The sequence below is a fragment of the Heptranchias perlo genome, chromosome 31, assembly GCF_035084215.1.
Source record: "Heptranchias perlo isolate sHepPer1 chromosome 31, sHepPer1.hap1, whole genome shotgun sequence".
NCBI lineage: Eukaryota > Metazoa > Chordata > Chondrichthyes > Hexanchiformes > Hexanchidae > Heptranchias > Heptranchias perlo.
In genome coordinates this window covers 35,836,364-35,851,364 of record NC_090355.1, presented here as the reverse complement: position 1 = coordinate 35,851,364, position 15,001 = coordinate 35,836,364, and the positions used below count along the sequence as shown (strand labels likewise).

Sequence of the window (15,001 nt, the reverse complement as noted above, 5' to 3'; positions counted from 1 at the left end):
TCAGCAAGATCCAGTTCTACTGCACCAGTCAAATGTCCGGACACTGGGTTTAAATGTAAAAAAGCCAGTGCCTGTGGAACTGGTACCCCAGTGAGAGTCAGCACTAGAAGGGGAAGGAACTGGAAAATTTCAGCACATTTTATTTTCAGTCATCTGCACCTCTGGTGTTTAAAACGTCTTTCCTGTGTAAATATTCCCAGTCTGCTTCTGAGCTACTGTTTTCAGTTTGAAACCCTCACAGCTTCACAAGCAAATCTTGCTGTAGTTGTCAGTCGGTTCAGTTTTGGCTGAGATGCAGCACCTCACAGCTCCACAATTAACATGGACTGTCTTGCCACAAGTAATTATAGTCACTCTCCTTATCTCAATACCAGTGGCACTGCAAAGATCACACAGAACATGCTCCAAGCGCTGGGGTATATGAGTGAGTTCTGGTCATTGCACTGCAGCAGCAGCAATTAAACAGAGGGGGTGTACCAGGCACTTAAGGAGAGACTGAGACGGCTGGTCATGTTTATACAAGCTCAGTGGAGAGAAAGCATATTGAAGTTTTGAACCCAGTAACTAGCATTAGCAGAAACCAACCAGGACACCGATGTGAGCTCAGGGGGGATTGTTTTGCAGAATAAGCTTGAATCATTCAAGCGGGGAAACGCTCTGATTCAAAAATGAGGTGCAGTTCTTTAAAATACAATTAGTTTTGTTTATTTTTATGTACAACCGGCAGAGTGCGCTCGGATTTAGCCCAGTTTGGTGGCCAGCTCCTTGGCCTTGGCCTTCTCCAGCTTCACAATGCGAGCCACGGATTTGGGGCCCAGAATTCCACCCCCCCAGTGACGACGGATCTGGGAGAGAGAGAGAAAGATCAGATCAGTTAAAGCTTAACCCAACCCCCCAGTCAGTAACAATCCCGCAGCTCAACACAGACTCCACTTGCATTCACAATCCGCCCAGGTCATGCTGACAGCTCCCTCACTATCCCCTCCCCCAGCCCGCCCGTGCGATGGTTTAAATCGAGAACTCCTACTGGCTTCACCCTCTGCTTCTCATGGAATCAGCACCGTGCGACACAATGGAGCTAATCGGCCTGCAGTTGCTCAGAGTCCAGACACAGTTGCTGGACATGAGCCTGTCAAACATTTCCCCCCTCCCCGAAGACCCCAGACAGCACGGCATCCTCAATTACTCTCTCGTTACACTCGGGGACTCCTGATGTGTCGCCAATCATCGCCCCCCCCCCCCCCCCATTCAAGTGCCTGCCGCCTCCTCCCCCATCCCTCTTGATGGTTATTTCCAGTTCAAGTAACTCGACATTACTACTGCCCACCCCGCCTCATCGATTATAGGCGACCACAAAGAACCACTGGGACCCTCGGAGCACCTCCCTCCCCATCTCAGCATGAAGCTGCTACATCATTCATCGAGTTAACAGGAGAGGGTCGGGAATCATACCTCATCGAATCGGTCGTTGTAGTTTGTCCGCACGGCCTCGATCAGCTTGGCGATCGCCCCCTTATCCTCACTGCAGAAAGGGAACAGGTTATTGCTCGCTGTAGTGCCGGGTCTCGGGAGGTCAGGGGCGGTGTTGAGGAGAACCGACTGCTCAGGGTTAAAAAGCTCAAAATGCCACACGGTCATTCAGGTGAAGAAATTCATTGTTCATCATCGCAGATTCGGTTCAACTCTTCAAACTGGCTACAGGGATAAACCGGGACAGCTACCCCTCTACCTGCTCCTCAGCACATTACAACACTCCACGATGAACGAGTGGCTTTAAGATAGTCACACCCACCCGCCCCCAACTCCAAAAGGCATCGGTTCCCAGTAGGCTAAGAACACCTCTGGTGTGATGCCCAATCTTCACACGGCAGCCTGGACAGTGATTGGCAATGTGGTATTCAACTGCAGGGGCATCACAGCCGAACCCAATTCTGCCCTCGCCCAACACTCTGTGCACCGTCCAACGGGAATCACTGGACGCTGATTCTAGAGTGGCTGAAAATGCTAACCGGTCGTCTCTGGCTATAGGACAGCGCTCTGAACTGCTCTTCCCCATCACTGTGCAGGAGTCCCTCAATTGTTCACCCACTGGTAGGGAAAACAAGCTGGGATCGTCCCAGTGTTTCAATAAACCTCAGCATGAAGGGAACAAGTGGTTTAAGTGGCTGATGGAACGGTGACTAACACCCTCTAACAGTGATACACCAGCTTAATGCCGGCTCCAGACTCCGTGTGACCGTACACAGACCACGGCCCCCTCCCCCACAAACCAGGCGATCGTTTGACACTCAGTTTACCAGCAGGGTACTCACGGGTTAACCTGTGCGAAGGCGAGGCAGGTAGCGGTCTTTCTGTGCACCAAGCGCCCCAGTCTGGCTTTGCCTTTGACGATGCAGTAAGGGACCCCCATCTTACGGCACAGGGCAGGCAGGAACACAACCAGCTGAGGGGGAACATCACAAACACACAGATAAACATCAACTTGCATTTATATAGCACTTTTAACACAGTAAAATGTCCCAAGGCGCTTCACAGGAGCAATTATCAAACAAACATTTGAAACATAAGGAGATATTAGGACAGGTGGTCAAAGAGGGAGGTTTTAAGGAGCATCTGAAAGGAGAGGGGTGTAGAGAGGCGGAGAGGTTTAGGGAGGGAATTCCAGAGCTTAGGGCCCAGGCAGCTGAAGGCACGGCCGCCAATGGTGGGGCGATGAAAATCAGGGATGCACAAGAATTGGAGGAGCGCAGAGATCTCGGAGGGTTGTAGGGCTGGAGGAGGTTACAGAGATAGGGAGGGGCGAGACCATGGAGGGATTTGAAAACAAGGATGAGAATTTTAAATTCGAGGCGTTGCCGGACCGGGAGCCAATGTAGGTCAGTGAGCACAGGGGGCGATGGGTGAACGGGACTTGGTGCGAGTTTTGGATGACAGTACCATATAGCAGTAACACAGGGTGTGCAGTACCATCTGATTCAAGACAGACGACTGTGCTCCCACAAAAAGTGCCCAAGACCCAGCTTTTCAGAGGTTCCAGATGGGAGGCTAGGCTCTTTGTATCGAGATCTCCACAATTTCTGGTCTCAGTTCGAGCATCTCTCTCCCATTAATCTGCTGGTATTTAGATACTGAAACATTTATCACTCAGCAGCTTAAAGCACCAGCTGGGCAGAGTGAACAACAGAGAGAACCACATGTCCAGTGGGTGGTTCATACCGTCAGGTGTCCACACTGGGCAGCCCGCCTGCTCTCAACAGACTCGCTGCCTCACCTGGCTCAGGGTCCCCGCCTTTCACTCCCAATCGATGGAGGGAGCAAGCATGGCCAGTCAGCCGTGGGGAGGGGTTTGGGAAGGAGCCATGGGAACAGCCTCCTACACGAATACATAGTTACACGTCACTGAACACCCCTCGGATCCCGATACAGGCGCGGCCTCGGCTGTTGCTCAGGGTTAAAAAGCTCGTGTTTCTTCGCTACATGTTGAGCTTCAGGTGAAGAAATTCAAAAACATCATCGCAACATGAGCCAGGCCTGTACCGTGCGCGGGAGGGAGACACACTACCCCAGACTGCCCGCCTTCCAACTCCCACCCCAGCCCACAGCCCCTGCCGCACGTGGGAGACACACCAACTCCAAGCACCCCAAGCCGGTGAATTGTGGCACTGGGAGGGGGTACCTCGCCTAGACACTGATGCGTGGCTCAGGGAGGATAAAGATTCATTACCCCCCCACCCCTCAACATCGTGCAGGACTGTTTCCAGGATCCTGTGGGTATTTAATCCAAGTGTTTAAATCAGACACACAGCCAATCGCAGTAGACTCAGCGTGACTCCGAAACAGCCTCCCCGCCTCACTCTCCCGTTGTTATATCTGAGCCGTCCTGGGAGCTGACTGAATCCTCAGATCCAGAGGGGAAGGAGAAATGGGATCTTCCTGTGCTGGTACAGGACATAGTGGGTGAAAAGCAGGGGAGGCAGTCAACTCTGTCACAACTGCCCATGTGAGGGGAGTCTCCTTCTACACATATCTACAGTGAAATGCAGCGAAAGGAGATCTGTTGTCGCTCAAGGCTGAGAGTCACCAAACTCGCTCGGGGAGAGAAGCCCTGCAGCGTTGTTCGAGCCGCCTGGGATCGGTCCGCAGTCGGTAGTTAGACTCAGGGTCCCCGGAACGACCGGTCGATCTGCCCAAAGGTTTCTTACCTCAATGGGATCAACGTCGTGTGCGATGATCACCAACTGAGCCTTCTTACTCTCCACCAGAGTGGTGACAGTGTTCACACCTACGTACAAAGTGTGTAAAGACAAAGTGTCAGTGCTGGGCTTGGGGAGAGGGAGAGGAACCTATCCAGCCCAGCCCAACCCGAACAATCAATTGAATCAATATCGTCAAATTTAGAACAGGAGGCCATTCAGCCGCTCGAGCCTGATCTGCCATTCAATCAGATCACGGTTGATCTGTATCTCAACTCTATTTACCCACCGTTGCTTCATATCCCTTGATATCCAACAAAAATCTATCGATCTCAGTCTTGAAAGCTCCAATTGACCCCCAGCATCCACAGCCTTTTTGGGGGAGTGTGTTCCAGATTTTCTCTCCCCTTTGTGTTAAGAAATGCTTCCTGACATCACCCCTGAACGGCCTAGCTGTAATTTTAAAAGACTGCACCCCCTCACCGGAGGAAAGAGTTATTTCATTCAGAGCGAAGATGATAAAGCACAGAGCCGAAGGGCTGCGGCTCGTGAAGGAACAGGCAAACCTGAATCCTGAATCAACAGCACCACTGCACCGCACACCAGGTCACCCGAGAGTACAGGTACACACACACTTACAGGACAGGGTACAGGTTACCTGTAATCAATACACACACACCTCAAACCTCACTGACCTCTTTTAGCTCAGACAAGATGGAAACCCCCGAGTCACTTCCCCTACAGGGCCCATTAAGGGTTAAATAGGAGCGGACTGAACCGCGTAAACACCCACCCACCCAGAGAACTGCGTAAACACACACCCGTCCACCTGGAGAACTGCATAAACGCACACCCACCAATCGAACGGCGTAAACACACACCCACCTGATCGGAGAACTGCGGGCCTCTTGGTTGGAGCGTCTGCCTTCCCGGCTGCTTTCTGCTCAGCGCGGGCCAGCAGCCTCTGCTTCTTCTCCTGTTTGGTCTCGGGCCTGTACTTATGGGCCAGTTTGAAGAGCTGGGTGGCTGCGAACAGAAGGAGGCAGTGTTACTGGAGCTGTAGCTCGGAGTCGCGGAGCTGACGTAGTGGTGGTGGGGTCGGAGTGCATCAGCGATCTTGGTGGTTGAAGGCTTGTCATCCGCTGACCTCAGATAGCAAATATTCTGTTCACATCATCTGCAGCCTCCGGAACCCCTCCCCAGCAAGGAACCGACCAGCACAGCAACAGGCTAGTGTTTCATGGGTGACCAATGGCCCAATCCCAAACACTGCAAACTGATCACATGTATTAAATTAGTGACCACGAACAAACACCACACAGATAGAACTGCAAGCACAGGAACGAGAGATGCTGGAAACACGGCGCAGGCCAAACGCTGACTGACCTGCCGCTTATTTCCAGCAGTTTCCGGCTCCACTTAACAGCCAGCACTGCCGTCATTCGGGGTATTGGATTTAACCGAGACAGCGGAGGCTCACACAGCACCCGGCTGAAGAAACTGCAGGTTAAATCAGATGGTTTGGACTGTAATTAATAATTTGTGTTTCTTCACCCAACGTAGCTAAGGGCAAATCGCCCAGCAAACCACAAGACACCCCTCCACAAGCTTGGGAAACCTCCCCTGGTATAAAAAGGACAATCTCTGCAGCTAGCAGGGACACAGAGCTCCGTTCATCTGATATCCCCAGAGAAAAAGTCACTATCACTAGAACATAGGAACAGGAGTAGGCCATTCAGCCCCTTGAGCCCACTCCACCATTTGATAAGATCATTGCTGATCTGTGATCTAACTCCATATACCTGCCTTTGGCCCATATCCCTTAATACCTTTGGTTGCCAAAAAGCTATCTATCTCACATTTAAAATTAACAATTGAGCTAGCATCAATTGCCGTTTGCGGAAGAGAGTTCCAAACTTCTACCACCCTTTGTGTGTAGAAATGTTTTCTAATCTCACTCCTGAAAGGTCTGGCTCTAATTTTTAGACTGTGCCCCCTACTCCTAGAATCCCCAACCAGCGGAAATAGTTTCTCTCTATCCACCCTATCTGTTCCCCTTAATATCTTATAAACTTCGATCAGATCACTCCTTAACCTTCGAAACTCCAGAGAATACAACCTCAATTTATGTAATCTCTCCTCGTAACTTAACCCTTGAAGACCGGGTATCATTCTAGTAAACCTACGCTGCACTCCCGCCAAGGCCAATGTCCTTCCAAAGGTGCGGTGCCCAGAACTGCTCACAGTACTCCAGGTGCGGTCTAACCAGGGTTTTGTATAGCTGCAGCATAACTTCTGCCCCCTTGTACTCCAGTCCTCTAGATATAAAGGCCAGCATTCCATTAGCCTTATTGATTATTTTCTGCACCTGTTCATGACACGTCAATGATCTATGTACCTGAACCCCTAAGTCCCTTTGGACATCCACTGTTTTTAACCATTTAGAAAGTACCCTGTTCTATCCTTTTTTGGTCCAAAGTGGATGACCTCACATTTGCCTACATTGAATTCCATTTGCCAGTTTTGCCCAATCACCTAATCTATCAATATCGCTTTGTAACTTTATGTTTTCATCTACACTGCTTACAATGCCACCAATCTTTGTGTCATCGGCAAACTTAGATATGAGACTTTCTATGCCTTCATCTAAGTCGTTAATAAATATTGTGAATAATTGAGGCCCCAAGACAGATCCCTGCGGGACTCCACTAGTCACATCCTGCCAATGTGAGTACCTACCCATTATCCCTACTCTCTGTCGCCTTTCGCTCAGCCAACTTCCTAACCAAGTCTGTACTTTTCCCTCGATTAGATGGGCTTCTAGCTTAGCTAACAGTCTCTTACGTGGGACTTTATCAAATGCCTTCTGGAAGTCCATATAAATAACATCCATTGACATTGCCCTATCCACTACTTTAGTTACCTCTTCAAAAAATTCAATCAGGTTTGTCAGGCACGACCTAATTTTTCCAAATCCATGCTGGCTCTCTCTGATTAACTGAAAATTCTCGAGGTGTTCAGTCACCCTATCCTTAATTACAGACTCCAGCATTTTCCCCACAACAGATGTTAGGCTAACTGGTCTATAATTCCCTGGTTTCCCTCTCCTTTCTTAAAAAATCAGAGTAACGTGCAATTTTCCAATCTAGAGGGACGGTTCCTGAATCTAGAGAACTTTGAAAGATTATAGTTAGGGCATCTGCAATGTGCTCACCTACTTCCTTTAAAACCCTGGGATGGAAACCATCTGATCCTGGGGATTTGTCACTCTTTAGTGCTATTATTTTCTTCATTACTGTTGCTTTACTTATGTTAATTTTATTGAGTCCCTGTCCCCGATTCAATATTAGTTTTCTTGGGATTTCCGGCATGCTATCCTCTTTTTCTACTGTAAATACTGACATAATTGTTCAACATGTCCGCCATTTCCCCATTGTCAATGACAATATCCCCACTTTCAGTTTTTAAGGGGCCAACACTGCTCCTGACCACCCTCTTTTTCCTAACATAACTATAAAAGTTCTTCGTATTGGTTTTGATATCCCTTGCAAGTTTCTTTTCATACTCTCTCTTTGTAGCTCTTACTATCAGTTTTGTGACCCTTTGTTGATCTTTATATCTTTCCCATTCGCCAGGATCTGTGCCATTTTTTGCCTTTTTGTATGCCCTTTCCTTATGTCTTATACTGTCCCTTACCCCTTTAGTTGTCCATGGCTGTTTTTTTAGGCAAGTAGAGTTCTTGCCCCTCAGGGGTATAAACCGGTTCTGTATCACGTTAAATGTTTCTTTAAACATTTCCCACTGATCATCAGTCGTTTTACCCATTAACAGATTTGCCCAGTTTACCGTGGACAGTCTCTGTCTCATCCCATTGAAGTCGGCCTTACCCAAGTCTAGAATCTTGGCAGCTGATTCACTTTTTTCCCTTTCAAACACTACCTTGAACTCGATCATGTTATGATCACTATTGGATAGATGTTCACGCACAGTTAAGCCGTTAGCTAAATCTGGAGCACTACTAAAGGCCCAGGCTTGAAGGCCTACCTACACTCAGAGCGGAGCTACAGGCTTCATCCCAGCAGAGAGGCAATCGGTGAAAAAACAAGGATTGACATCACAGGACAGCAGGTAGGTGATCGGCTGGTGAGTATTAGTTTTTTTTTCTGAGTTAGGGAATTGGATAAAATTCAATTAAAATCAAATAACGTAAAACTACTGGTAGCTCATTAAAATTAAACGACTTAAATAGAGTAACAAAACCAAAAATAACGGTATTTAAGGCTTAATTTGGTTATGCTTGGTTGATGTTAATCTAATAAATCGATGGCAGGGCAGCTCAGACCCGTGGAATGCACGACCTGTGCCATGTGGGAACTCCAGAACGCTTCCCGTGTCGTGGACAACCGCACGTGCAGGAAGTATCGTCAGCTGGTGGAGCTCAAGCTCCAGGTTTCGGATCTTGCAGCTGGTGTCACTGCAGTGCATCCGCGAGGCTGAGAGTTTCGTGGATAGCACATTTCAGGAGGTGTGTGGCCCAACTAAGTTCTATATACAAACGCACGGAGTATAAGGAATAAATTAAATGAACTACAGGCACAAATTCAAATTGGAGGACATGACATGATAGCTATTACTGAGACATGGCTGCAGGATGGTCAGGATTGGGAACTAAATATACCAGGTTGTAAGGTCTACAGGAGAGATAGGGAAAATGGAAGAGGGGGAGGAGCTTACCTCACTTCGATGATATAGGAGGATATAACGAGAGGTAAGCAGCCAACAGAGACCTTATGGGTTGAAATGAGAAATAGGAAAGGATCTAAGACTATAGTGGGAGTTGTGTATAGGACCCTGGCAGTAGCTCTGAAGTGCTGGATTGTATAAATGCAGAGATTAGACAAGCATGTAACAAAGGCATAGTGGTCTTAATGGGGGACTTTAACCTTCACATAGATTGGGAAAAGCAGACTAGCAACTGTCAGAAAGGTAGTGAATTTCTTGAGTGTGTCTGGGATAGTTTTCAACAGCAGTATGTCCTAGAGGCAACAAGGGGGCAAGAGAAAAAGTACTAGGTAAACTAATGGGTCTAAATGCTGACAAGTCCCCTGGATCTGATGGCTTGCATCCGAGGGTCTTAAAGTGGCTTAGAGATAGTGGATGCATTGGTTGTAATCTTCCAGAATTCACTCGATTCTGGAAAGGTACCAACCGCAAACGTAACACCCCTATTCAAGAAGGGAGTGAGACAGAAAGCAGGTAACGATAGACCAGTTAGCCTAACACCTGTCATTGGGAAAATGCTAGAATCCATTATTAAGGAAGTAGCAGCGGGACATTTGGAGACTCATAATACAATCAAGGAGAGTCAACATGGTTTTATGAAGGGGAAATCATGTCTGACAAATTTATTAGAGTTCTTTGAGAAAGTAACGGGCAGGGTGGATAATGGGGAACCAATGGATGCAGTATATTTGGATTCCAAAAGGCATTCGATAAGGTGCCACATAAAAGATTACAGCACAAGATAAGAGCTCATGGTGTTGGGATGGATAGAGGATTGGCTAACTAACAAAAAACAAAGAGTCGGGATAAAAGGGTCATTTTCAAAATGGCAATCTGTAACTAGTGGGGTGCCGCAGGGATCAGTGCTGGGGCCTCAGCTATTTACAATATATATCAATGACTTGGATAAAGGAACAGAGTGTCTTGTGGCCAAATTTGCTGATGATAGGTGGAAAAGCAAGTTGCGATGAGGACACAAAGTGTCTGCAAAGGGATATTGACAGGTTAAGCGAATGGGCAAAAATTTAGCAGATGGAATATAATGTGGGAAAATGTGAAGTCATCCACTTTGGAAGGAAAAATAAAAAAGCAAAATATTATTTGAATGGAGGATCTGGGTGTCCTCGTACATGAAACACAAAAAGTCAACATACGGTGCAGCAGGTAATCCGGAAGGCAAACGGAATATTGGCCTTTATTTCGAGGGGGATGGAGTATAAAAGCAGGGAAGTCATGCTACAACTGTACAGGGTGCTGGTGAGACCACACCTGGAGTACTGCGTACAGTTCTGGTGCCCTTATTTAAGGAAGGACATACTTGCATTGGAGGCAGTTCAGAGAAGGTTCACTAGGTTGATTCTGGGTATGGAAGGGTTGTCTTATGAGGAAAGATTGAACAGGTTGGGTCTATACTCATTGGAGTTTAGAAGAATGAGAGGAGATCTTATTGAAACATACAAGATTCTGAGGGGACTCGATAGGGTAGATGCTGAGAGGATGTTACCCCTCATGGGGGAATCTAAAACTAGGGGGCATAGTCTCAGAATAAGGGGTCACCCGTTTAAGACTGAAATAAGGAGGAATTTCTTCTCCCAGAGGGTCATGAATCTTTGGAATTCTTTACCCCAAAAAGCTGTGGAGGCCAAGTCATTGAATACATTCAAGGCTGAGTTAGACAAATTTTTGATCAGCAAGGGAGTCAAAGGATATGGGGAAAGGGCGGGAAAGTGGAGTTGAGGTAAAAATCAGATCAGCAATGATCTCATTAAATGGCGGAGTAGGCTTGAGGGGTCGAATGGCCTACTCCTATCTCTTATGGTCTTATCCCGAGAACAGTAACCAAGACCCAATTAAACAGTGGGTGGGACGCCCCCCCCAATACTGAAGCTTCCTGTAACACCAAGACCCACCGGTTTGTCTGTCCAAGGCCTGAGTGAACTGATGGATGGCCGGAGGCACCTTCAGGCGTTTGTACAGGATGGACCTCTGCCGCTGAAGCCGGATGTACCGTGGCCATTTCACAAACCTCGTCAGGTCCCGTTTGGGCTGGATATCTTGACCTGCGAAGAGAATCGGAACAGTAAACGAGCGCCAGGCACCCCATCATTTAGAAAAAGGAGCACCTCAAAGTGTTTCTCTCACAACAAATTCCTGAAGAATGGGGACTTCTGCACTCTCCACAGATGCTGGGAGTTTCCAACACCTGCAAGTTTTTTGCTTTTGGTTTATACTGAAATGCTGTGACTGCAGCCACAAACGCAGCAGCCATTTTGTACACAGCAAGATCCGGCAATCAGCAACGAAATGAACGACCGGTTCATTTAGCTTTTGGGGTCACGGGTTGAGGGAAGATCGTTGCCCAGGACATTGGGAAAATACTCTGAATTGGTGCCATGAGTTCTGAACGATGATCATTAGTATCAAATAAAGTGGGATTCACAGCACTGGTGTGGACAGGATAAATAAGTCTAGTGGCAACACTGGCCCCGACTGATCAAACTTCCTGTTTTTAAAACAGTAACTTCAATACTGAGCAAAGCTTTCTGCGCTGGTACAGCTCCTGATTCACACCTGAATCCTGCTCACTGCAGTGTCAGACTACTGATTGGTTCCAGAACTCACCGATCCCAAAGTTCTTGGGTCTCTTCTCAAACAGAGGGTTCACGACCTTTTTAACCTCATGCTTCCTCACAACAGAAGGGGCCGGAGCAACCTTCTTCCCCTTCGCTTTCTTCCCTTTGGGCTGCAAAAGACAGAAGTCACAAATTAATGAGGGCACAACACAGCTCACTGTCACCCAAAACCCACCCCTTCACTGCCCCAAACACCCACTCAGACACACAACTCCTGTCAGCCTTTTACCATCGGCTCCCAGCGAGAGGGGTGCATGCACACAGCAGCAAAGCCAGAGGCCTTTGCCCAATTTGCTAGGGCCACCACTGCTGAGATAAAAGAACTTGTATTTATATAGCACCATACACATCCACAGGACGTCCCAAAGCCCTTTACAGCCAATTAAGTACTTTTCCCAGTGTAGTCACTGTTGCAATGTAGGAAACGACCCACAAACATCTGTTTTAGTGATGTTAGTTGAGGGATAAATATTGGCCCAGGACACGGGGAAGAACTCCAGTGTTGCTCTTCCAACGTGTCATGGGAATCTTTTACATCTGCTTGCCATTCGCACTGACCCCATATCCTCTCCAAGACCACCTGTAGCCATCTCCATAATATCGGCCGCCTCAGCCCATCTGCTCCTGAAACCCTCGTTCTTAACCTTTGTTACCTCCAGACTAGACTATTCCAATACTCACCTGGCCAGCCTGCCATAGGAACAGGACGCCATTTAGCCCCTTAAGCCTGTTCCGCCATTCAATGAGATCATGGCTGATCTGTGACCTCACCCCACCCTCCATAAACTTCAGCTCATTCAAAACTCTCCCCCCTGTATCCTAACTCACACCAAGTCCCGTTCTCCCATCACCCCCTGTGCTCATTGACCTACGTTGGCTCCCGGTCCGGGAATGTCTCGATTTTAAAATTCTCATCCTTCTTCTCAAATCCCCTCCGTGGCCCTCGCCCCCCCTCCCCCTCTCTGTAACCTCCTCCGGCCCTACAACCCTCCGAGATCTCTGCGCTCCTCCAATTCTGGCCTCTTGTTCATCCCCCGATTTCCATCGCTCCACCATTGGCGGCCGTGCCTTCAGCTGCCGGGGCCCTAAGCTCTGGAATTCCCTCCCTAAACCTCTCTGTCTCTCTCTCCTCCTTTAAGACGCTCCTTAAAACCTCCCTCTTTGTCCGAGCTTTTGGTCACCTGTCCTAATATCTCCTTATGTGGCTCAATGTCAAATTTTGTCTGATTTACGCTCCTGTGAAGCTCCTTGGGACATTTTACTACATTAAAGAAACTGTATTAATGGGAGTTGTTGTTGGAACGGCAGACGGGGCCTCGGTTTAACATCTCATCCGAAAGACGGCACCTCCGACAGTGCGGCGCTCCCTCAGTACTGACCCTCCGACAGTGCGGCGCTCCCTCAGTACTGACCCTCCGACAATGCGGCGCTCCCTCAGTACTGACCCTCCGACAGTGCGGCGCTCCCTCAGTACTGACCCTCTGACAGTGCGGCGCTCCCTCAGTACTGACCCTCCGACAGTGCGGCGCTCCCTCAGTACTGACCCTCTGACAGTGCGGCGCTCCCTCAGTACTGACCCTCCGACAGTGCGGCGCTCCCTCAGTACTGACCCTCCCTCATTACGGCACTGAAGCGCGGGCCTGGCGCGGCGCGGTGAATCCGGGTATCGGGCGACGCCGGCAGCTGCAACTCTCCCCCGGGTCAGCCGACTCGATGTAGGAGAGGCCGGTCTGATCTCCGGGAAGCACAGGCCCTGAAGCCGCGACATCGCCCCGCCGGTAACTCCCTCACCCCCCGGGGATCCGGGGTATCATCGCACCCGAATTGCGGGTTGTATGTGGAGAGGGAGGCCTGCCGATGGGCGGTGGGGGCAGTAGCGGGGCCTCAGCGCTCGGATGGCGGCGGATGGAGGCGGATTGGGGCCGCGGGCCGCGGACTCACCATGGCGGAAAATGGCAGAGAGAGAGCGCGGGGCCCGCTGGGTAATGCTTATAAGCAGCGGGGATTCTCGCGAGAGTTGAGGAGGCCGCGGCGAGATTTGAATTTAAAGGGGCAGTACTTGCCACAAATGTGCAACAGAAACAGAATTAAAAGGGTCAGTGTCCATAAGCTGGACTCTTACAGCACAGGAGGAGGCCATTCGGCCCGTCGTGCCTGTGCCGGCTCTTTGAAAGATCTATCCAATTAGTCCCATTCCCCTGCTCTTTCCCCATAGCCCTGCAATTTTCTCCCTTTCAAGTATTTATCCAATTCCCTTTTGAAAGTTATTATTGAATCTGCTTCCACCGCCCTTTCAGGCAGCGCATTCCAGATCAGAGCAACTCGCTGCGTAAAAAAATGTTTCCTCATCTCCCCTCTGGTTCTTTTGCCAATTACCTTAAATCTGTGTCCTCTGGTTACCGACCCTTCTGCCACTGGAAGCAGTTTCTCCTTGTTTACTCTATCAAAACTCCTCATGATTTTGAACACCTCGATAAAATCTCCCCTTAACCCTCTCTGTTCTAAGGAGAACAACCCCTGCCTCTTCAATCTTTACATAACTGAAATCCCTCATCCCCGGTACCATTCTAGTAAATCCCCTCTACACCCTCTCGAGGGCCTTCACATCCTTCCTAAAGTGTGGTGCCCAGAATTGTGCACAATACAAGTGTGTTTGAAGAGAGAGAAGGAGATTTATTCTGAATCAGCACCAATTGACCCTCCCATATTTCTCCGTCCATTGTTTTTTCCAATCCCCTCAGTTTTCCCATCATCCTACAATGTGCATCATTGGTGCATTTAAGGGGAAGCTGGATAAGTACATGTGGGATAAAGGAATAGAAGGATATGCTGATAGGGTGAGATGAAGAGGGGAGGGAGGAGGCTCGTGTGGAGCATAAACGCCGAATGGCCTGTTTCTATGCTGTAATTCTATGTATGTAATGTTTTAAAACCGAAGCTCGACATCACATGATCTCCCTGGTCTTCCTAGCCTGCTGTATTATCCAGGGTTTTAAAATCCATCCTTAGCATCACCTAATCACTACTTCCTGAATCACTTGTTTTTTCTTCTATTCTTGAGGGTGCCCTGCACCTCCCTCTTTGACCAAGCTTTTGGTCACCTACCTAATATCTCATTATTTGGCTTGTGTCAAATTTTGTTTGACAATCACTCCTGTGAAGCATCTTGGGACGTTTTTACTATATTAAAGGCACTATATGAATGCAAGATGTTGTTATAAATGTTAACGTACTGTGGGAATGAAACTGGCCTACACTGGCTGCACTAAATGAGCTCATCGCTAATCACCAGCCCGTTTTACACTACACCAGGTTTTCCATTCTGCTGCGGTGTAGAAGGGGCCGCTGATTTAGGAACGAGCCCGATGAGTGGAGACCGATTTCACCCCCACT

General features: G+C 48.6%; 1 protein-coding gene and 3 non-coding genes across 4 annotated transcripts; all 4 read right to left on the bottom strand.

Annotated features, from left to right (window-relative positions):
- Positions 1-679: 679 nt before the first annotated feature.
- Positions 680-13,569, bottom strand: rpl7a (ribosomal protein L7a). The gene is made up of 8 exons (XM_067970002.1): positions 13,550-13,569; positions 11,598-11,718; positions 10,886-11,035; positions 5,079-5,219; positions 4,203-4,282; positions 2,313-2,443; positions 1,453-1,522; positions 680-845 (listed from the first exon to the last, which is right to left on the bottom strand). The coding sequence occupies exons 1-8, from the start codon at positions 13,550-13,552 to the stop codon at positions 741-743; spliced, it is 801 nt and encodes a 266-aa protein (XP_067826103.1). The 5' UTR covers positions 13,553-13,569; the 3' UTR covers positions 680-740.
- On the bottom strand, positions 1,599-1,671 carry LOC137300756 (small nucleolar RNA SNORD36). The gene has a single exon (XR_010958153.1). It is a non-coding gene; the product is annotated as a small nucleolar RNA SNORD36 (small nucleolar RNA).
- On the bottom strand, positions 3,441-3,519 carry LOC137300755 (small nucleolar RNA SNORD36). The gene has a single exon (XR_010958152.1). It is a non-coding gene; the product is annotated as a small nucleolar RNA SNORD36 (small nucleolar RNA).
- On the bottom strand, positions 5,298-5,375 carry LOC137300757 (small nucleolar RNA SNORD24). Its single transcript, XR_010958154.1, has one exon. It is a non-coding gene; the product is annotated as a small nucleolar RNA SNORD24 (small nucleolar RNA).
- Positions 13,570-15,001: the final 1,432 nt, after the last annotated feature.